Genomic DNA, 22,618 nt, shown 5'->3' on the forward strand with positions numbered 1-22,618 from the left:
AGACTGTGGATAAACTTATTTATTTCACTTTTTAAAAACAGTGCAGATCAGATGCGACACTGTCAACAGTACATTTTATAAGATGACCCCACTGCATTAGTATGAACAAATTATTTACACAAAATGTATCTACTTACATTCAGTTTTGCTAACAAAAAAATAGTTTTAGAAATGTCTGCTTTATGTGAATGGGTCTCAGCCCAGCTTCTTTCCACTTAGCTCAGAGGCAGAGTATCATCTGGCTTCACTGTCATCCACATCCCTCTGCTTATAAGCTCTAAAAAGACCAAAGGCTCAAGAGTGGTGACTGATAAAATAGCTATAAATCTATCATCATTGCTATGACCCAACATTTTGTGCTGTCCATAGGTGGAAGTCATACTAAAATGTATTTAGTTCTTAAACCAAATTATGCATGCCTCAAACGTCCTGCGTCACCTGTAAAACTGCAAAGTTCAGGGTTACGGTTTTAGGAAATGTTAGCAAATAAAACAAGGAATTGCAATTACAACATTCCTAGAAAAAACAACTTAAGTCCTTAAACAGAGTAGATCCTAAACTCTGGACTTTGCAGCCCTGCCCTTGATCAGCAACACTTTTAGACAGATGATACGTGATACAGAGACCTAACTTACCTACATCAACAGAATGGTTTCAGCACTTTAACTGCCAGTACACAGCACATGTATGTAACGAATACCAGGCACACTGACAGAAAGGTTGTGGCGGCAAGTCTTAAACTGAAATGAATCTTAAGTCTTCATAATACTAGCACTTAGAAAAAAGTATCCTGCTAGCCCTCTGTGGGAGCCCTTGTTTGTTCATTCAGTGAATATATTGCAGGACCAATTTTAGGGGAGAAGAGAGCATAATAAGGGGAATTTAGCCATGAGGCACTTTCTAGTGATTTCATAGGTGCACTAACAGCACCCTTTATTCCATCTTAAACTATACTTTTCTGTAACACTAAGGCATTTGGGCTTGACTGTAGTCCAACAATTTTCAGACCTTCAGAGAAATTTTAGTGACACTATTTACAATTCATTAAACATTCAAAATATGTGCTATGACACTACAACATGTACAATAACACAAATATAAAGCCAAGCAAATAATGTACATTAAATATATGACACACTTCTCTCGGGTTGTCCCTCCATCAGCACCAACGAGAGGTGTTTTCATGAGAGCGACGGAGTCAGAAAGGTCAAGTCCCTTATCATAGGGGTCATGAGTTGATGACAGCCCTCTGGACTTAATACAAATATTCATCTCATGTCAATCAATGATGTTTTTCTAACTAGCACAATGAGCTATAAATGGCAAGAATAAAATATTTCAGTCTATTAGCAAAGATCTGTTTCTTTTTACAAACCTCTTATAGAACATACATACATTTATATATTAATATATCTGTACCTGACATGTTTGCTACTCTTACAAGTCAGTCTTCTACGTGAGCATGAACGATGGAGTCAACTGTGGCATCAGGAGCTGCTGCAAGAACTTTCATGGGGAGGGAAGGTAGACTGGGCCCACTGCTGGATGCATTCATCTCAGGACACAAACTCTTACCGTTTTATTTAATTGACAATGAAAAATATCTTCCTTATGAATAACAGCAATTTAGTATTTTATATTTAGAAAGTTAGTAGTATTAATTAAACCATAATGTAGTAGGAAAACAAAACAGGATATATTTTCACTAATTTTCATCTGAATGTCTCTCAGGCCAAGGGTTGTCCAGCAAATGTTGGAATGCAGCCACCAGAGGGCACCATTTTGACCCTTCCTCCCCTAGTGGAACTAACTTGTAGCTAAGAACTGGGAAGGAAGAAATAACTATGAGGAACGGCAGCAGAGCACCAGATAGTACGTCCTCAAAGCCTCACGTGCAGTTCTGTCCTCATGTCTCAACACTGAAAAAAAAGATGCAGAAGCTTCATGTTGTTATTTTCTACTGACTAAAGAGATGAACACATAAAACTGGATTAGTGAACTCCTGTTTTACCTGTGAGCCTCAGAATAAGATGGGTTTGCCAGCAGTTTTTTCCTGGACGTAGGAGGTGAAGCGTTTGAGGAACTTCGGGTACTCCCTCTTAGCCACGGCCCTGAGCACGGAGGCAGGAGCCCAGCCCCCTGGATTCACTGCATACAGACACAGGAAACCAACTTTACTGAGCAAGAAAGTTTGCTTTAAAAGGTTCAGTGTAAGATTTAATGGCATCTAGTGGTGAGGGTTGTGAATTGCAACCAACTGTCCAGTCTACCACTGCTCCCTATCCAGGTGGGATTGAACCATCAACCCTTGGGTTGCGAATCCTTACAAACTAAACTAACCGAACAACATGTTGATGCAAGTCAATATTGTGTCTTATATTCTCAATCACCATCTGATGGTTGAAAATATTGCTCTGATGCAAAACTTATTTGCAGACCCCTGCAGTGTATTATTACTACTTCTTCTAACGTACGTATTCAACATAGTGATGAGTGTCTGCACTGCCTGAATTCTACCAGAAGTAGAACAAGAAGAACTTCGTGACGAAACGCGCTCTGTAGCGCTGTTTGTCCGTTTTCAGCTACTGTAGAAACATGACGATGCAACGTGGCGACGTTCATGGAAGGGGGGACGTAGATATAAATGGCTTATTCTAAGGTGATACAAATATAACGGTTTATTATGTAAGGTCTTTACACACCACTGAAAACACAGTTATGGATCTTATATTGCATTTCTGTCGATAGATCCTCAGAAATATTACACACTGAACCTTTAACAAGCACATCATAATATGTCTAAATGAGTTTTTATATACTATAAATACATAAGATCAATTTTAAAGAGGAAAATAATATGCCCCCATACATGGCTAGGGTGTTGGCATACATCATAATTCCAGGAAGTGAAGTGGATGGTTAAAAACAAAAAGCCCTTAATAAATACGAGCTACTACATTATACAAATACACCAACACATATCAACACATTTGCCTTCCTCAGGGTGTCTTGACCCAAAGCAATAAACCAAACAAGACACTCTGAGGAAGGCAAGTGTGCAGACACACGTTGGTGAATCTTCCAAGACTTTTCAAAACTTTCCAAGACCTGCAGATACCATGAAAATGAATGTCAACTGAACCCAAAAGAACAGATGCACACACCATTGGCGACGTAGGTGATTTTACACAGGATGTTGTCTCTGCTGATCTCTTTATCTCCCTCTGGGGGGCTGACCAGGGTCTGACAGATCATGCCGATGTTGATTTTGGCACGGACACACTTGCTGGTTAGCTGTGGGACAACAAGACAGAGAATTAAGAAAAGCAGCAGCATGGTTATTATTTAGAATCTCAATAAATTCCTCGCATGGTGTCTGACACCTAAAATGTATCTGAATGGGCTTAATGGCTAACCTGTGCATCGTCGTGATCCACAGAGAAATTGCAGACCAACCAGGTGTCTGGGTCATTCTCATTGTTGGCCAGAACCTTTCTCATGGCAGACAGGTACAACACGTCCCTCTGAGATGCAGGCCACACCCGCTGCAACACAGATTCATTTTTCTTTTATCATTTCAGATTCAACAGAACAATAAGAAAAGGTGATTAAAACAAGCAGATCCATTCCATTGTCAGATCAGGTGTGGGGATTTTGTTTGTGATCTTGCAGCTTACCTTGTGCGTTTGATAAACAATTGTTGCATTGTCTGACAGTGTCTCCACAACATTGAAGTTTTCAATGGTGGCTAAAAGAAGCAGAGAACATGGGTGTATTAAAATGAAAGTTTCTTAATCATAACAATTTGTTTTAAACATGTACTGACTTTGAGTTTAAAGACTTACTCTCCCAGTCGTTGCGGTAGGTAGTGTCCCAAAAGTAATGGCAGATCTCGTGACCAGTCACCCCCTTTACAGAATGGGTGGCCTTCAGCGGGTCCAAAACAATCCCATTTTCTTCCACCTCTCTCCTGTACACCTGCACACGCATGCCAAATTTAAGTGAAATCATTTTATAATCTTTAGGCTCGGACTGATGTTAAAGAAAAAACAGTAATCCAATAGTAAACTCCAGATAAATGTTATTTTAAGAACAAATTAAATGTACTCGATCCTTTAAAAACATTGATTCAAGATTTACTGTGTGTCTCAGTGAAAGTATTACATATAAAAATGCTCTATGTGATTTACAGTTACAGAAATCGGAATGACATTTTGAAAAATCCTCCTCGAACCTTCATTTCTCCCTCTTCTACAACCAGCTGCCAGTTGGCGTCTCCACCAACATCCTGCAGGGAGTAGGTCATGTGATTCTGCACCATCTCCTCCACCTATAACACAAGGCCAAGGACAGGCAGAGGATGTGAGATTGATGATGTGATGACTACTTGAAAAGATCCTCTGAGGATCGGTGTTAATTTTATGAACAGAAATGAACAAAAAATATTGCAGACAAGATTTTTCACGCCAAAAACTAGACTAAACCTAAATAAAGACATAAAAAAGTTTTTTTTAAATCACGAATGGTGTTATAATATTTTATCAAAACAATAAAGTGAAAGATGGATGAATGGACATATAAAATGATAAATGTTGGGTCTTATTCAACGACCTGCATGCATGTATGGAATGATACAAAAAAATCTGTTGTTGTTGTTTTGCTGCTTAACCTGTTTCACTAATAAGCAGCATCTTGTTTCTCAGTAATTTCATGTGTTGTCATGATGTTGGAAGCCAAAAGTAACAATGTATTTACATATACAGTATACTGTATATACAGTATATGCATCTCCAATCCCACTGGATTTAGACAAGAGGCTTCAACAAAGCAGCTTGGAGAAACCACCAACACATGCAGACCACCACGACATTTAGAAAAAACGTTAGCTAACTTTAACGGAAAGTTATCAAGGGCCGCAGATGTGGACGTAACATGCTAAACTTTAATTTCAGCAGCTGCTCTGTTCAAACAGCCAGAAATCGGAAATGACAACTGAATTTTTCTGAAATTTCAGTGAAATTTCACTGACCAAAATCAAGACTAAAATGTCTAGTTTCTGTGGACTATAACTAACAAAATCAAATTAGAAAAATGAATGAAGGAGGACACAAAGCTTCAATGTACCAAAAAGGCCTATATCGTATATATGTATCAGTTAAAGCAATTTTGGAACCATATTTATGTGCTGCATTATCACGGATATTAGATACGTTCTGCGACTTCAGGGGGGTAAACTTTTTGTTACACAACTGACCTGGTGGCACATTGTCTTTCAACATGAACAATTATTATTTCTCTCACACACACACACACACACAGATATAATGGGAGCTCATGCTTCATGCTGCTACTATGAGTCATTCAAGACTCTTCCTGTGTATTCACGATAAAGCTTACGCAGTTAACAGCCGTGCAAACATGGTGTTTAGTCTAGACAGGTGAAACACAGAGGGAGGGTGACTGGCTAAGCCGTGGCAGTGAGTTACCTCTGCACTGAATCTGTGGACATCGTGAGGAGGGGCCATAACTATCAGAGCAGGGGAGGACTGACTATGAGGCTACAGTGAAGAGGAGACCCGAGGGGATGATTGACAAATATGAAGGTACAAAGTTACACAGAAGGATGTGAGATGTAAAAATGAAAGAAGTGTGAAATGAGGAGCTGGAAGAAATGAAGGAGGAACAGGTGAAATGATGACAGTACAGTTTAAAGGAGTGGATTGGACAACCTTGTCAGAGAATCTGTGTGTGCCAGCGCTGGAATACACATCTCCAGGGGGGACTGGGCTGCATCTCTGTATTCTTGTCTTCTCAGTTTGAGACTAGACACAAACAAATACAGAATTTAAATGAAGAACTTAAGAAAAAAAATATTAAATTGAAGTATTTTAAACATACTACCTTTAAGGCATGTCATTGCTTTTATTTAACACCACATCACAGCAGTTAACGTTTTCTATAAGTAAATATTGCATTTGATCTTTTGCTCACCTGTTCTTCTATTTTGTCCTGTCTGTCAAGAGCAGCTTCCACTGCATCAAAAAATTCATCCTCATTTATGAGACTGTTTGGACCCTCCTGCCAATGAAGTAGAGAAGGAACGTTACTTCAAAAGTGCACAACCCAAAATTTGTGCTGCATTAATGGTGAACTACTTCACCTCATAATCTGGACCTCCAAAGTGAGACTTTTTCTTCAACTCATTGAGTGCTGATTTATAGCCTTCCTCTATTCTTCGCCTCTTCTCCATCTCCTACAAACACAGGAATCCAGAATAATAAAACAATCGCAATTGTGGAGAGGAAGTAGGAAAGATATGCATGCTGATCTAGCATCAAATCCTACAATAACTCTCTCTCCTGCAGCATTTTTTTGTTTTGCAGATGGCTACTTCACTACTGTAGATAAATGAAGAGGCACAATAACTATTGTCTATGTTCTTTCTTTCAAGCAAGTAGATGCAACATGGCTAATCCAATCCAAATGTTACACACCTTGTCCAGTCTCTTTTGCCAGCTGTCTTCTCTCTTCACCATGAGGTCAATGCAGTGGGACAGAGTGGCCAAGATCCCAGCAGTGGTGGCCTTGAATGTGATGGCCTCACCCTTAAAGTCTATGCCATTGATTCCCTTGGGACTCAAGGACAGGAACACTGCACAAAAGAGGAGCATGCCGACTAAAACAAATGCTTCTTGTAACACCAAATCTGTACAGACCAATGACCAAGTATGGGGTTAATTCCTAAACTTTTTTTAAATTATTTCATGTCAGTGAACATAACAGCAAGATTACTCATTAGAAAGATAGTTGACATATACATAGTTGACATAAGTATATGTCAACTATGAGGAACACAAAGATTTTAAAAAGGTGCTGAAAAATACTTTCTCAATCACCTTCTTACAACAACAAAGGTTGTACAGGAACACTATTTTTTGTCACAGTAAGCACTTCAGGGGTTTAAGTTTCTGCAATACTCACATTTTTCTTTGCTGCTGTTATGCAGAAAGTCTCCATCTGTCCGGGTATTGGGGAAGTCATCTTCATCATCCTCCACGACTGAAAAAAAGAAATTAAGTAAGCTAGCTGCTACACACCTTTTCAAGCATTCAGAGTCATCCAGGGTGCCAGGGCAGGGCACCGCATTGTGACCCATTCACAACTTAAGCTACAGCACAGCACACCATCAGACTGACAGACCTCTGCTGTGCTGGACAACATGACAATGGTCTGGTTTCATCTTTAGAATAGACAGAGGGTGAGAGAGAAAAGAGAGAGAGAGAGAGAGGACTGTAGAGAGAGGGAGGTTAGAGAACAAAAACAGGGCTTCATTCACTGCGGTCATCCACAGGCGCCCAGCGCAGGCTGCCATGAGCAAATGTTCAGCCAGCCAAGATGGGGTGAGGGTGAGGGGGGCCTGCATAAGAACTGCTTTCTGAGTCCCACACACAAACACATTTCATGCGAGACTCAGTAAACGTTTCTTCTAAACTCCAAATATTTTCACTATCTATATATGAAATATGGAAGCTAAAGATTCTCTTAGACAAACCAGTGTCATGTAAGAAACATATTTTTGTAAACAATTCTCATTTTTGGTTCCCAGAATGTTCCTTCTTTTTTCTATTATGTCTACACATTGTTTACCTAATGCTATGGATATGTGACAAAACTTTGACAATTATTTTCATTATCAAATAATCTGTTGGTTAGTTTCTTGATTTATTACTTAATTGTTTTGTCCATAAAATGTGGCAGTCAAATACTTAATCTAATTTCCTGCATGTGCAGTCTTCAAATAGTTCCATTGGACAAGCAGTCCAAGAAAAAAAGATGTGCAGTTTGCTATCATATATGACAAAGAAAAGCACCAAATTTTCATGTTTGAAAAACTGGAACAAGTGTATGTTTGGCATTTACGCTTGAAAAATGACATAAGCAATTATAAAAATGGTTGCTGACTAATTTTCAATTGATGTACCAATTCATTAATTCAGTAGTAGGTTAAGCCCTAAAATAATATGAAAGCAGAAGGAAAGTTGCATTTTCACAATTAAATAATCTTCACTTCTTTCCAAAATCTACCCATCCATCAAAATATCACATCCCTACCGAGTAACGAAAGAAAGGTGTAGGCGTCTTACTTTTATCCCTCTGCAGCTCATCCTTAGACACGGCGTCCGCACAGACATCAAAGTATTTCTGAAGCGTGTCCACCTGCCTGCACAAGATATCTCTGAAGGTCTCCATCTCTGCCAGCTTCTCTCTCAGGCTGTGACCCTTCTAAAGAAACAAAAAGCAACAGAGTGGTCACGCCTTTGTTTATATTTCCACTGACCACAATGCAGTCAGTCCAGTACGCATGTGCTGACAAAAAAGCAGGCTGTGTGTGCCTACAAATACCCCCCCCCCGAAAAAATAACTGAACATTTACCAGAAAACTCACCTTGAAGGAGGATGTGGAGGTGGCAGAGTAGCCGCTGGTGGCTGATGTGAGAGACAGCATGGAGCCATGTCTCCGCAGACTGGACTCTGAGCCATATCCAGAATCAGCCTATGAAGAAATGCACGGGTGTGGAGAAAAACAGACATGGCAATGAGGAAACAAGATAGTGATGTTGTCACAAAGTAGCTTTAACTTAATAAAATACATGATAATTATTCATTAAAAACAAATATTTAATCAAAACAAAAGATCATGCACTAGAGAAAGAGCTAGGCTCTTGACAAAAAAACAAAACAAACAAAAAAAAAAACCTGCCATAATTCAGCAGTGACTTATTAAACAAACCCAGAAATCACAAAACAAAAGATGAACTAATACTAATCCTTCACTTAAACTGATCCAAGTAATCTCTGTTCTAGTTGTCCATTTGACCAGACATGTTTCCAACATGCAGCTTTCTGTTCTGTCACATCTATTCCAGTGTTTTAAACATCACATGTTTAATTAAAATGACTCTCTCTTTACATGAAGTACTACATACAGTGAGCAGATGTAAATTATGAATTTAAAATGATTTCTGTGTTACATAAAATTATACAATTATAAAATGAAAGCCTTCAAAACAATATTCTGACAGGATACGGTGACCTCAACAGCAGCACATGACAGATTCAGTGATCATGGCAACGTAACTGAAACATCAACTGACTTCCTGTAAACCTGACTGGTTTCCTGTTACATATTCAATTTAGATGGCTTCAACGACACAGACAGATTCTGGCAGGAAGGAGTAATAAAGATGTCTTTCCCTTTAAAAGACACTTCCAACTTCAACCACCAGGAGGCATGAAATGTAAATGGTTGTGACAGGCATTTGTCAGAGGCTGGGGTAACTGTCGGTCAACGACCAGAAGTAACTCCGCCTGTCTTCGCATGGATTTGAGTCACAGCCACTTGTCCTTTAGCTAACATACTGCTACCCCACTGACTTCATCAGCACAGATAACACTATTTAACTGTTCGCATGACAACTGCTTAATCTGTTTGATGACATATATTTTGCAGCTATGCCATTTGATAAAATTTGAAAATACAAAACAAAACAAAACAGGAGTAAAGGTAACATTTATCAGCTGCTGTATCTCCTGTCAACAATCTCAATTGCGCAGTAATACCTATGCACGTTCTTAAGGTGCATGCCGCTTGGCAAATACTAAGCAACTGTATAAGTGTTAATGTGTTTATGTGTTGGGTGATTAGAGCCCTAGTGGACACACACTGCTGACTTTAGACAGTAGGAGATATAAAGCTTTGTGCTGATTAAAAAAAAAAGCTACCCTGAGCAGAAAAAGACCTCTGCCCAAGAAACAAAGCTATACTTTTTGTGCCAATTGCCTTTAAAGATGAGCTTACATTACCAATATCTATGTCATATGGCTCTGACTGCACATTTAAAATATACAACATGCACAGCTTACTTTAATATAGATGTTATCCTAGAAACAAGTGTTGTTTTCATGTTTAGATGTTTCTGTGTCTCTAAGAAGACTTGAGTGTTAGCTGTAGTGTGTTGTGTCTCCCTGGAGACGCTGGGCTGCAGAGTGCTGTGAGTAATGTAAGTTAGAAAAGGAAACAGGGCCTTCTAGGAAGAGGAGCTTTCAGTGGTGACTCATTGTGGGTGGGACTGTGGCCTGGTGTGCTGACTCCCACCTGCTCGGTCTGAGTCATGGTGGCTGCCTGATGCTGGGGCGAGTGAGGAGAGAAGAGGGAGGTATTTCCCAAACTACGGACCAGGAGTGAGCACGTAACTATGGCTCCACTTTGGATTACTTCATGTCTGCCGTAGATTAAGATTTCCAAACATACAAAAGCAGTATAAAAAAACTTTTTGTTGATGTTGTGCACTCAGAAATCACGTCTTGTCTGCCTCTATTGTCTCCTCTCAGCAGTCAACAGTGGGGTTGTAACCTGCTTCCTTTGTCCTTAACACTAACTAAATACTACGGGTGTTCCTTGTGCTCTCCCTGAACTGCAAGGCTTTTCACAAAGCACTTAAAAGAACTTGTATTTCAGCCCTGTGTAAATCCACATTGTACTTATATTTTAGGCAATACACAAAGCAAGAATGCCACGACTATGGGCCAACTGACTCTGCCCCAAGCAGGTTAACCTCAACGTTTCAGGGCTGTCCCTAGAAAGTCATTAAAAACAGGGTTATCTGTTGGCTGTGCTTCACACATCTTTCTCAGCGACTCTTGCGTTGCCTTTTCAGAGTTCTGTGTGTTAAATGAGATTATCCTAACCCTGAGTCCAAGGTTAAGATAACTTACCAATTGTGAACCATCTAGGATAAAAACTATCCATGCAGCATACATGTCTGAGCAAAAATTTTTAATGGCCTAAATAAAGACAGGTGAACAGGTTATCACAAACATGCTACTACAGTGTACTGTCATAAAGACAAGTGAAGCAATCAGTAAGTCCTAGAATCCTACAGACTTGCCAACAAACGCACCAGTGGTTGAGGGATGATTATTGTTCCCTGGACTCCTCCCTTCTCTCTCCTCCCCTCTCTGATACTCTGATAGAAAAACACACACACACACACACACAATAAAAACCACACACATTCACAAATCCAACCTTGTATAAGATGAGACTGTTTTTGTTGTACATGTGACAAGGACTTGGTTTCTTTTGATGCCAGCAGTTTATTGTGAGCTGTGTTAGAGTGTGCATGACTTACCCTGTGCAGCTCAATGGAGTCAATCCACTGGTGTCTGTGCTCTGGGTCTTGTGCTCTTAAGTACCACACGCTGTCATTTACGCTTATGTCCAGCCGGCACTCATCAAACTCATGAGGCTAAAAGATATACACACAGAAAAAGGAAATAAGGACACAGGTTAGTCAGTGTGCATGCTGTGGTTGATCCTTTAAATAATCGGTCATTATAATCAAATCCCCTGTCGTCATCAGATAGCAGCCGAGGGAGCATCTATGAAATGAGGCCAGTATGGGCACCCAGCTGGCTTGAGCTCTCAGTTAATGCTGTCACACACATTTCTAAGCTCGTTGTCATGTTCTTTTCATAGCAAGAGGAAAAGCAAATCTCTTTCCCGCTCAGGAAGAGCAGAGGGAGGCATATGTGAGGCGGCCATCCATGTAAATAGCTATTAAACGGCACTGAAATAGCAAACTGCTAATCTCTCCCCTGTGCGTTACAGGGTAGGCGACAATCTGTTTCTCAGATGGCTTTAACAACTGGGAACATGGCACAGCCACAGTGATGAGTTAAGTTTCTTCTATGTAGGCCTATCTCTACATCTAACGGAGACAGAAGACAAAGAAGAGAGTACCAGAGGCATAACAGCTCCATTTTCAGACAGCATCCCATAGGAGAAGAAATGGCAGATAACTGGCTTTTTAAGGCAGCTTGCAGGATGGAGCATATTCCTAATAACCCCCCAGTGTACGGTCAGCACTGTAAAACTGCTGCGCATGCATGGTCAGCAACCAGGGACTGTATGTGTGTCGGTGTGTGTGCTGGGAGAGGGTGGAGGTGGAGGGAGAAGTGGTGACAGCAATGTTACCTGTGTACTATCTATAAAATGCATCTGGCCTTCTGAAAGGACACCTCAATAGTGAGTCCCAATGCAATCTCACTCTCAAGGTGTGATCAGTGGAAGAACAGGCTGATATTTGAGTGAAGGTCTGGCTTGTTCATAGCATAGCTGGGGAAGGACCAAGAACTGGAAAAGACAGATTGAGCAGACTGCAGCAGATCCTCATTCCTGTTGGCCACAATACTATAAACACATCTGGGATCCCTGTCTTAGCATATTTGTAATGTGCAATAAGTGAAATAATCTATTATGTAGGGCCAAGAGCCTGCGATATTACAAGAACCACTATAGCCACTAATTAAATTTCTTTGGGCTAGTGGATCAATATGGTTAAAGTATTATAATTACACTTTATTGATTATTCCTGTCTATCAGCATTATTTTATCCATACAAGATTAACACTACATCCTAATTTTACATTCACTGAGACAAGCTATAATAAAACAGCCACATATGATCATTAACAAATGCAAGCTCGTAATCCAATATCATCCAATGCAAGTGCCCGGAGTCTGCCTGAGCCCAAACCATTACCGAAGATTGTATTACTTCAGTGAGTTGGCAGAGTAATAAATGGCCCACTATGGTGTCTTTAAAGAGGTTTCATTGGAGGAGTCTGACTTGGCTGTGCTGCCTGACACCTGGACGGCACTGAGGCCAAGGCCAGATGCTCCGTGTCAATAATGCACAGCATGAGGCTGAATGCTGAGAGCTTTCAAAACCAGATGCTCATTTAAGTTAGTGGCAGCACGAGCTTTAAGATCAACACCAGTGGCAGAGAAGGATGAGAGGAGGAGGCCCAAGCAAGGAAGGAAGGAAACAAGGGTGATGCATCTTTAACTCTCCATCTGTTATGGGGAAGACAAAAGAGTACCACACAACTCCCAACAGGATCACACTGAATAGTTCCATGATATCCCCTCAACAACCCACCGAGTCTGACTGGACTACAACTACCAGCTCAAATCTGCCATCTGAATTAAAATCCCCCCCAAAAAAAAAAATGTATACAGAGTTTTTCTGCTGAGTTTCTTTTCAACACAACTGTTACAGATGGATCAGAATCTAAAATCTACACAAGCAGGAAGGAAAATAAAAAAAAACGACCACAACATTTGAGAAATAAAATCATATTTACCCACGCACATATCACTATACTGCACTAAATTACAGAGAATGCTAGAGTCCCTGCACACATTGTGCCGAGTGTTTGGTTGGTAGACGGGATTGCAGTGTTATTCGGTTACTAGGGAAGTATTAAAAAAATGGGTTTCTCTTGATCACCCCTGCACTACGGGGTCATGGGTATACTGACTGGTAAGCAGGGTTGAGGAATGAAAGCCTGCACTGGGTCTGGGAAGGTTACTGGGATCCAAGGCTACAGTAAACAACAATCCATCACGGGAAGGTCATCCTAGCAGCCTTGCACTTTACAAGATGACTTGACCTGCTGACGATGATCTCAGCCTGGGCTCTATGTGAAAAGGCAAGCGGTCTGTCTGCGTGTGCATGTGGTGTACGTTGATGAACTAGAGAAACTCAGAGAAATGAAGTACAAAGTTGTTGTGAAGAGCTAGAGAATTTCTGTTGCAGAGTGCGTGCTGGGATACTTTCCAGCCTCCTGTGACCGTGCACAGGACAGGACAGGCAGGTATAAAGAAATCAATGGATGGATATTTTGGAAATGATTGCAGCAAAGCACTCTGGATCCCAGGACAGATCAATATTTCAATTATCTTTTTGTGCCCTGAAAGCTGTGCGCCCACAATGCTGCAACATTTTAAAATCTATATGGGACAAAAAGTAGACTGTGACCATGAGGAGATGCATTTTCTCAGCAGCAACATTAGGGTACACTGGTGTCCATGCGATGCTTAAGGAGCCCAATGTGTGTGTAACAAAGTCTTGATATAAGAGCAGACACACAACAGAGAAGTTTTTGTTTTGTTAATCCATTTCTGGATTTTGTTGTCATCTTCCACCGGCAACTAGTTCTAGTGTCCCCACTTTTTGTGGGGCCCAGCCATAATTATATCCCATATTCAGATCATCGGACTTTGCTTCTAGGGACCCATATCTGTTTGTTTTGGATTTTCAACTGTATGGTCTTGAAATAGAGCATTTTGGGGGAGAACAGGACAGAGAGGGGAGAAAGAGAAGTTTATGAAATAATTTAACACACAAGTTTTTCCCCTCTGTATTGCTTTGTAGCAAGTAATATCAATGCCAAAATCAAAATGATGAGACAAAACAGCTTTATTCTGTCTCTATTCTCTTGAAACATAAACTTCCTACTCAGCTTCAAAAAGAGTCTCCGTCTGTTCTCTCCCTTCCAACCCGTTCTGGGCTGCAGTACGTGTCTGCAGTCACAATTTCCAGAACTGAATGGATGGGAGGCTCCTCTTAAAAAAAGCTTATGATATTCACCTAAAAAAAAAAAAAAAAAAAAAAAGAAGGAGGAAGAAACCAATGCAAACACTGGGAAACCCTAAAAAGCATCGCCAGACCTAACTGAACATTTTTACTCATTTGTGCATTTCTTTCATAATTATGGCCTCTGCAGAGGAGATTCAGACAAAAATACAGCAGTTCATTTGTGCTACGCTCCGGTGCCAGGAACATCTTTCTGTAGACTCTGGACACCAAAATGGGATCCCCGTGGCCCCTTTGGAGGAAACACTGACTCACCAAGTCATCAGAGTGAAAGCAAGAGAAAGGAAAGGCAGTAAGAACAACACTCTCTGAAATGCATACACATACACACACCTACAGACTTGGGAATGTCCAACATAGAGGAAGTCACATGCAATGAGGAAGAGTCTCATTTCCTAGCTGAAGACACTTTTCAATTTCCACAAAGACTGACGTCACTCGCAACAGTCTATTCAACCTGAGCCTGAACCTTGAGCTTTTCCCCCCTCTGTCTCTTCCCTTTCCTCTCTTTAGCCAACTTGCGTGGTTCATTGTGACAGTTATGGTTAGGAAAAAGGCAAATCATTGCATCCAAATACCACAGCCTTGAAGAACTCAAAACAATCCTACTACATATGTTATTCACTAATTCCTTGTTTTTTCACACTAATGGCATGCGTCTTATCCACTGCTCCATTACCACGTATTATGTATTAATATTTTAGTCAGAATTCTCCTTGTATGATAACAAGGATTATACACTACACCTTTGTCAGATGTGAAACAGAGGAACAAGAGCGGCATCATACTTAAGTGGTATAGCAGCCTCAAGAGAGGAATCGAAATCTGGAACTAATGCATAGTGAATGAGTATACAGTAATGCTACACGGAAATCCGTAGTAATTCTAAAGTACTATATACACACACTGTAAATACAGAGACTTATCTAAGAGCCTTTACCAACCTCGCTGTCTTCAAAATGCAAAACAGGCAGAAGCTCCATTAAGGATCAATCAATTCCACCATTGTGTGCGACCTCTGACATGTATAGCAATTGTAAGTCGCTTTGAATAAAAGCGTTAGCTAAATGAATAAATAAAGTGTAGAAAACCATACACTCAAGGAGAAAACAATGGATGGTTATGTTACAGTAACATAACACTCATTAGATGTTAAACTGTTCTGTACATCATGCGGCTTCATCATTGTTAAAGGAACTTGATTCTGCATACCATGCAGCGTTACACTTGCTAAATCGCGCACACATCACTGCAGATTATATGATATGGTGGATTGGCCATCATTAGCTATGCGGAGACAGATACATTTGTGTAACTTTATTTATAAGGCACTTATTTGGAAATTACCACATTCCATTAATAGCCTCCTCAGCTTTGTGGTCAGTAGTCATCACACCTGGTCCAGCAGGCTGCTGCTTTTAAAGGTTTCCAGGGTGACTTCAGTATTGGGTAAAACTGCCTTCTCATACTGTGCACCATTAACTTGGAACTCCTTGCAAAGGGCCCTCTGGCTGGCGGTACTGGTTTTGGGAAGTTCAAATCCTTGATTACATACGTTTTTAAAGATCAAAGTAACTGTAACTGTTTTTGAATAAGATGTATTTTAACTGCTCATTGAAGTTTGAATGTACTGGTTTGATTGTGAGTTGCGACTATTGCATTTGTATATAGGTAAAAGGGTAAATGTTCTGATTGTGATTTGTTTGTTGTTTTATGTTTGTACTGTCTTGTTTGTACTTGCTGTCCTGCTCCCTTTCTTGGCCAGGGCACCCTTGAAAAATACATTTTATCTCAATGGATCTTTTCCCATGGTTAAATAAAGGTTAAATAAAAAGAACATCGGGAGATAATTGGTAATATGAGCAGATACTACAACTGTATTTAAAAAGTTAGCTAGTAAAAGTTTCTATTTATTTATAAGGATATTGTTGACTTACTGGACAACCTGTTTACTTAATAGGTAATTTACTATTCAAACCTGGCTCGTACTAATGCAATGTGTCTGTAACATTAGTTCTCTGTGCACAGTGTCATCAAGTTCCCTAGTAATGAAGGTGGCTGTGAGCACAAAAAGGGGAGGTTATAACCTACCTACACTAGCGTGAAGACAGGTGGTGAACACAATGGAATGAACAATGCAATCCAATCTAGCAGCTCTTAAATAAATACTTAAGTTGAGACTCTATCAAACAGATGTTCAGGCAGTAGTTTAGAGCGGAGGTCCATTTGATTGCATTATATTATAAACTGTTCTTGTGGGTAATATATTGTCTGTCCCAAAATGCTCTACCAACGAAGAATGCTTGTGTTTATGCTGGGTATGATTAAAACCAGTCGCTGAATTTCAGGACACAAGACCAACTATAAGAAACATAACACCGGAGAGAACAGTGGGCCATCAGCATCAGCTGCAGGAGTCATATTCAGTTTGTCTCAATCTTGGGTTATTAGACTGTTTGGATTTACTCTTTTGAGAAATGCTTCTGAGCACCTGCTCTGTTTGTTTTGCAATGAAGTAATCACCCGTTTTCAAGTTTCTCAACTTTAGTGTCCGATCTGAAATCTATGAATGTCTCATGGTGCAACTTGGACCACTGACTTCCTTCCATCTGACCTTTATACATACAGTATATGCACACTGTAAGCACAGAGCAGCAACGATGAATTGATTGGTTGATTGATAGAAAGCAACAATTTTGATAATCAAATAATGGCTTTGTTCATTTAAGCAAAAATGCCAAATATTTGCTGGTTGCAGCTTCTCAAATATGACAATGAATTGCTTTCCTGTGTCATATATTAAAGTAACCCCTTTGGGTTTTCAGCTGTTGATTGGACAAAACAAGACATTGGAAGACGGCACCTTGAGCTCTAGGAAAACAGATAACAGGCATGGTCACTATTGTCTGACATTTCATGGACAAAACGATTAAGAGTCTAATGTTGGAGATCTTTTATCCTTATTATTTATTATTCAGGTTCATGGTATCAATAGCCTCTCACCCAAGTTATCTAACTCTGGGCCAAACTGAAAACAGCAAAGTAGGAAACCTCAAAAGTGTAAACATTTACTATGGTGTAAATGCAAAGACGGTCCATAACAAGCGGATACAATGCATGGAAGCAGATCTTAGTACAAACACACATTTTTTTAGCCACACTCCATTCCCTTTTGCGCTTAACTCATAAAAGTTATAATAGTTAATGTTAGAGCCATGAGGGGAGACGACAAGATGGAGAAATCAAAGAGAAATACTGGTGAAAAAGATAAAAATATTTCTTTTCAAAAAAAAAAAATAAAAAAAGCAATTACTGTGCATGACCATCACCAGCTATAACGTTTTATTATTTATGTGCCCGACTTCTGAGGCATATTTCCATTGGAATGAAAAATGGCCACCGTACAGCACCACAGGGAGGTTAATATTTACATAGGCTGGGAATTGATGAAGCTGAACAAATACAGCTAATAGCAAAGCTTGCTTTATGCTGGCTGGGAACCGGAGCTTATTCATTTCCCTGGTTAGTGTTTGGAGAGAGACACAGACTGAGCTGAGAACAGTCACCTGACAGACCAGTTACCCTAAAGCATAACTTGGGACATAATCAGGAGTTGTTTGTAAAAATAGATTATCACCTGCTATTGAAGAGCAAGTTTGAGAAACTCCAGGGTGAAGTTCCTCATCTGATTAGAATTGTCATTAGTGAGTCAAGCCTTAGGCGTCCACATCGATCCAGGAAAGAGCAGAGTCTTTCCTTTATGAATTTAAGACAAATATGTGGTGAATGTCTGACATCTGAATCATATCTAGTATATCACATGCCAAAGGTTTCAAAACTATGTAAGAGGCTAATGGAGAATGAGAGGGCAGTGGGTAGAAAGTCCATGGAAGGAGAAACTGAAAAATCAACATATGCTCCTTCAGATTTCTCCTTACCGTATGTGCCCCTAATGTGATGGGTTTCATGTTGATTAGAACGGTAAATTACAGCATTAGAAAATCATGGCTTTGCGTTAATAAAATGGAAGCTGAAAAACTTTGGTAAGGTAAAATTGAAACATTATTTTATATCACAGGGTTAAGACAGCACTGAAACAAATGGAGACACTTTGATGAGAAATACTGAAACCTCGTTTTTGCTTCTGCTGAAAGCTCTTCTGAGTTCCTGTGGGATTTCAGTTTGATGAAATGTCCATCGTTTAAGTGGAGTTGTTTCCACAAGCAAGCCAAACAAAATGCAGTGCACACAACTAAAACCTGTTTTCTACAAGAAGCAAATAATTTGCATTATTTGCAACACGTGGTTATTGTTTGAGATTTACACAAAGCATGCAATGTGGAAAAAAGCACAGCCAAAGGTGAAATTCAGTGAATGTTATACAATCGTGTATTTGCAATGCAAGTCGGTCTTTATGGCCAAATCAGAGAAGGTTGATGGCACAATTCTTTTGGATCACGACTAACAACAAAAAGATAAAACTGTCAATGGCTACACCGACTATTTACAGACAGATTTACCAGTGAGTTCAGCTGATAGTAACAGTTATTCCTTAGTGGATTTGTTTAATTTATTTAATCTTATTTCCCCAAATTGCTGACCTGATTATTAAAAGGTTTACAAAGTTATGTCAACTCTGAATAGCAAAATCAGACTACGTTGATAAGCCCATACTTTTTACAGCTAGTCAATCAAAATAAAGAGAAGGTCAAGTCTGCACAAAACGTTTTAGTACAGCTGTCAGTCAGTTCTGCATATTCATAAGCAATGTTTTATATCATTTGTTGTGTTGGACATGCAACCAAAATGGCTTTTTTTTGTAATGACAGGTAAAACAAGAGCAACACAGTCTGCAGAAAATCAGCTGAAGCTGTGGGCAAAGGAAAAAACACAGGGCTAGCTTGTGGCAACATTTGCAATTAAAATAAACACAGAGTATCCTCTCAGGTCGCGAACAGCAGTGGATGTGTCTGCCACAGTAAGTTTTACTGTTTGGTGGCTTAAATAGCGAGACTGACGTTCCTCTCTCTTAGCAGATGTAGCCCTCTTACACAAACAATTGCGTTCATTCTTGTAAGACATTTTGAAAAGGCCAGTATTGCACAAACGAAAAGTCTGCTTTCAAGAACACAGAACTTATGTCAAGCATGTTATCTCGCTTACGGTTAAAAGATTGTGCCATATAAAAGCACTGCTGACAGAAAGGAGAAGAGTGCTGCTTTATAGTAAAGAATCTCCATAGTACTCACAGTAATGACAGCTTTGCTAAGGCAGAGGGAACCCCGACAGCCATACTCAGTCTCATCCTGAGACTTGTAGTAGCTCAGTGTGTTGTTCTTCAGGACCACCCAACGGTCCTGCCATCCATGGATGTAATTTGTCCACTGAAAAAAAAATAAAAAATAGCACTTTTATCAATACCTTTGTATGTAGAGGGACATGAAAAATAAACATTCAACGGAATTTTATTTATATACCAATTCATAACGGAGGTTATCTCTTCAAAAAACACCTCTACAATGTAATAGTCCATGTTTGCAATAAATACCACCTTAAAATGTTCAGTTGTCATTGTACTTTAAGTTGATTCAAATGGTATGTTAAGAGGTTGCATTTCATTGTAGTTTCATATTAAAAGGTGTCCAGTCCTGTGACCACACTCATGACCCATGAGTGTGGTCTCTGTCTCTCTCTCTCTCTCTCTCTTTCGGAGGAGGAGGGGCTGATTGCAGTGGCTCTGGGCACCTGGGCTAATTGCCCTGTAGAGTATTTGGGACTGTTTTCTCATTCGGCAAGGGGCTGCTGTCAAGACCAGGTCAGACCTCCCTGCGGCCGGCTCCCTGGTTTTCCATTTGGTTTGGTTTTCTTTGGTTCGACTGTTGCGTTGTGGTATTTGTTTCGTTTGCATGCTACAACACCTTCACACATACACCCATGCAACCATCATCCTGCACAGACACTACTGAAACCACAGACTTCATACCTCATACATTAATAATGTTAATTTGGAGTAACTATTGATTTGGCTTATTATTGTTAAATAAACATATTTTTATATATATATATATATATATATATATATATATATATATATATATATATATATATATATATATATAAAAACGACACAGCCTCAACAATCATCGCTGATTTGAATCAACAACAACAAAGTCTTCCTTAAAGGACTGTTGGATTGTTAAACTGGAGAGTAGTTATAATTTTCAATTTAATGTATATTACAAAAATAAAATGAATCTACCTAATCTGATATGCTTGCAGAACCACACACAGGTGGGATTTTATGTGAGGTGTAGACTCAATAATCCTCATAACACCGATGACGCGTATGGGGCTTAGTATGATTGAACAGGTGAGCTTATCTGAATGCGGATCTGCTTAATCTCAAAATATGCTTGGTTAGCAGGTCAGCATGCAATCTGTTTAGAGACCAGTGTACAGTGAGATTAATACCACACTGGTGTGCCAGCAGCTTAACTAATTAAAACTGTGGTCAACCTGCCCAAAACAAAGTCTTGCACAAGTGAGGCACAGAAGCATTTGTCCAAATAGGTTACCAAGACTATGTCTACCAATACACTTAAGTGTCTGTTTAGCCAAGAAAAACAAAACAGGAGGTCAACAACAGCTTGCAGTGTTGTTATTTACAAACTACGCTCATTTAATAAGCATTGTTTACTTGTACTAGTACAAGCTGACCTAATCATTTCATGTTATGATAACAATATTGTGAAAACATATTCATAACTGTGATCCAATCTGGAACAACATTAAAATACAGATATTTCATTGTCGCATGTATAAACCTGGAATGAGCTATACACTTTCCTTCATCCATTAGCACAGTAAATTAATTTAATAAAAATGTAGATGGTCTTTGGGCTAATGTAAGCTATTCAATTTCATTATGGGTTTTCCCTCTTGCATCAGTAGGGATTACAGGTCTCATTGCAGATCAGGTATGAGGCAATGTTGACGGTAAAAGGTTCAGGTTTGTCCTTCCCTCCCCTAATAAAGACATGCCATGATTTGTCACAAATTACCAGATTGCCTAATTTTAACGTGATATGTAGACAGACGCCTCCCTGGCAGTTATGCTTTAAGCACTTGGCAGTGCTTAAAGCATAACAGAGCTAGGTAAACTTTTTCAGTTTAATAAAAACGTGACTTACTTTACTGAGGACTCCGCTCAAGTCGACGATACCAACAAGAGGTCCAGGCTCCTCTTTAGGCTCCACATCTTCCTCGGAACCGGAGGAGTTCCAGCTCTGGTTATCTGACATTTCCTTAACGCTTTACAAGCAGAGTATAAAAACAATATAAACTTATATATGCATATGACTGACACCCCTTAGGTGAGTTAGGTTTAAGCTATTAGCTGAGCTGACTAACAATCAGCAAATAAGGACCAACGGCTCACTGAATCATGTTGTGTTATTATCGACTTGCTAATAGGTCTGAGTGCACGAGGAGTTAACCCAAATAGCCCGAGTGCTTGACAGGATCGATTGCTAGCTCACACCGCTTCCGTTACTGTTAGTTGGCTGAAGAGGGTTGAGACATATCGTGGTCAAATAGTCCAGGTAAACATTAGTTAAGCCTGTAACGTCGGTAGCTGTCAACTCCGCTCCGCAGCTTCCCTTTTCTTCGGCGTAACGTTACGTTGAGTCCCTGAAGCGGCAGCAGAAAAAAGATGAGACGCAGATTAATGTGCTCTGTAATACGTCGCTGACTTTCAGAGACACGCTGTGGCCGTGGCGGCAGTTGTTTTCCTCTGTAGACTGACGACTGCTCTCCAGCTCAACGCCATGATCAACTGACGTCTGGAGGTCCTTCTTCTTCCCTGTGGGCGAGCGCGTGTTCCAACTTCGGTGGTGCGCAGGGGCGCTGGCTCGGTGACGTCACCAAATCCACTCCTATGCTCCTCCCCCCTCCTTCAGACTCAGTGCTAGGGGGTTAACCCTGTAACAAGTGTGATGCGCCGCATTACTGAAGTCTGTTTAGCGAAGAAAAACACAACAGGAGGTCAACAAAAGCTTGCAGTGTTGTTATTTACAAAGTTAACAATGTTCAAGGTAGATTTATTTGTCACATTA

General features: G+C 40.0%; 1 protein-coding gene across 3 annotated transcripts; it reads right to left on the reverse strand.

Moving 5' to 3' along the window:
- Nucleotide 1: 1 nt before the first annotated feature.
- On the reverse strand, nt 2-22,398 carry LOC119914995 (ceramide transfer protein). Of its 3 annotated transcripts, none has more exons than XM_038734538.1 (18): nt 21,695-22,398; nt 19,754-19,888; nt 11,193-11,309; nt 8,447-8,554; nt 8,145-8,283; nt 6,982-7,059; nt 6,495-6,652; nt 6,161-6,253; nt 5,992-6,078; nt 5,730-5,822; nt 5,487-5,558; nt 4,235-4,330; nt 3,846-3,978; nt 3,678-3,748; nt 3,417-3,545; nt 3,165-3,294; nt 2,012-2,148; nt 2-1,919 (listed from the first exon to the last, which is right to left on the reverse strand). In XM_038734538.1, the coding sequence occupies exons 1-17, from the start codon at nt 21,803-21,805 to the stop codon at nt 2,021-2,023; spliced, it is 1,878 nt and encodes a 625-aa protein (XP_038590466.1). In that variant the 5' UTR covers nt 21,806-22,398; the 3' UTR covers nt 2-1,919; nt 2,012-2,020. The 3 variants fall into 3 exon arrangements, with proteins under 3 accessions (XP_038590466.1, XP_038590464.1, XP_038590465.1); XM_038734536.1 differs by lacking the exon at nt 5,487-5,558 and adding an exon at nt 10,962-11,027 and having other exon boundaries at nt 21,695-22,396; XM_038734537.1 differs by lacking the exon at nt 5,487-5,558 and having other exon boundaries at nt 21,695-22,397.
- Nucleotides 22,399-22,618: the final 220 nt, after the last annotated feature.

Source organism: Micropterus salmoides, unplaced genomic scaffold (genome assembly GCF_014851395.1).
Source record: "Micropterus salmoides isolate LMB-PRFRI ecotype aquatic unplaced genomic scaffold, ASM1485139v1 Ms_hic_scaffold_20, whole genome shotgun sequence".
In the NCBI taxonomy this organism is placed as follows: Eukaryota; Metazoa; Chordata; class Actinopteri; order Centrarchiformes; family Centrarchidae; genus Micropterus; species Micropterus salmoides.

Excerpts from the sequence above, each read along its gene's own strand:
- LOC119914995 (XM_038734538.1), bottom strand. The coding sequence starts at position 21,805 with ATGTCAGATAACCAGAGCTGGAACTCCTCCGGTTCCGAGGAAGATGTG. Across the intron at positions 19,889-21,694 it reads TGAGCGGAGTCCTCAGTAAA|TGGACAAATTACATCCATGG; the intron begins GTAAGTCACGTT and ends TTTTTTTTTCAG. Across the intron at positions 4,331-5,486 it reads TCCACAGATTCAGTGCAGAG|GTGGAGGAGATGGTGCAGAA; the intron begins GTAACTCACTGC and ends CTTGTGTTATAG.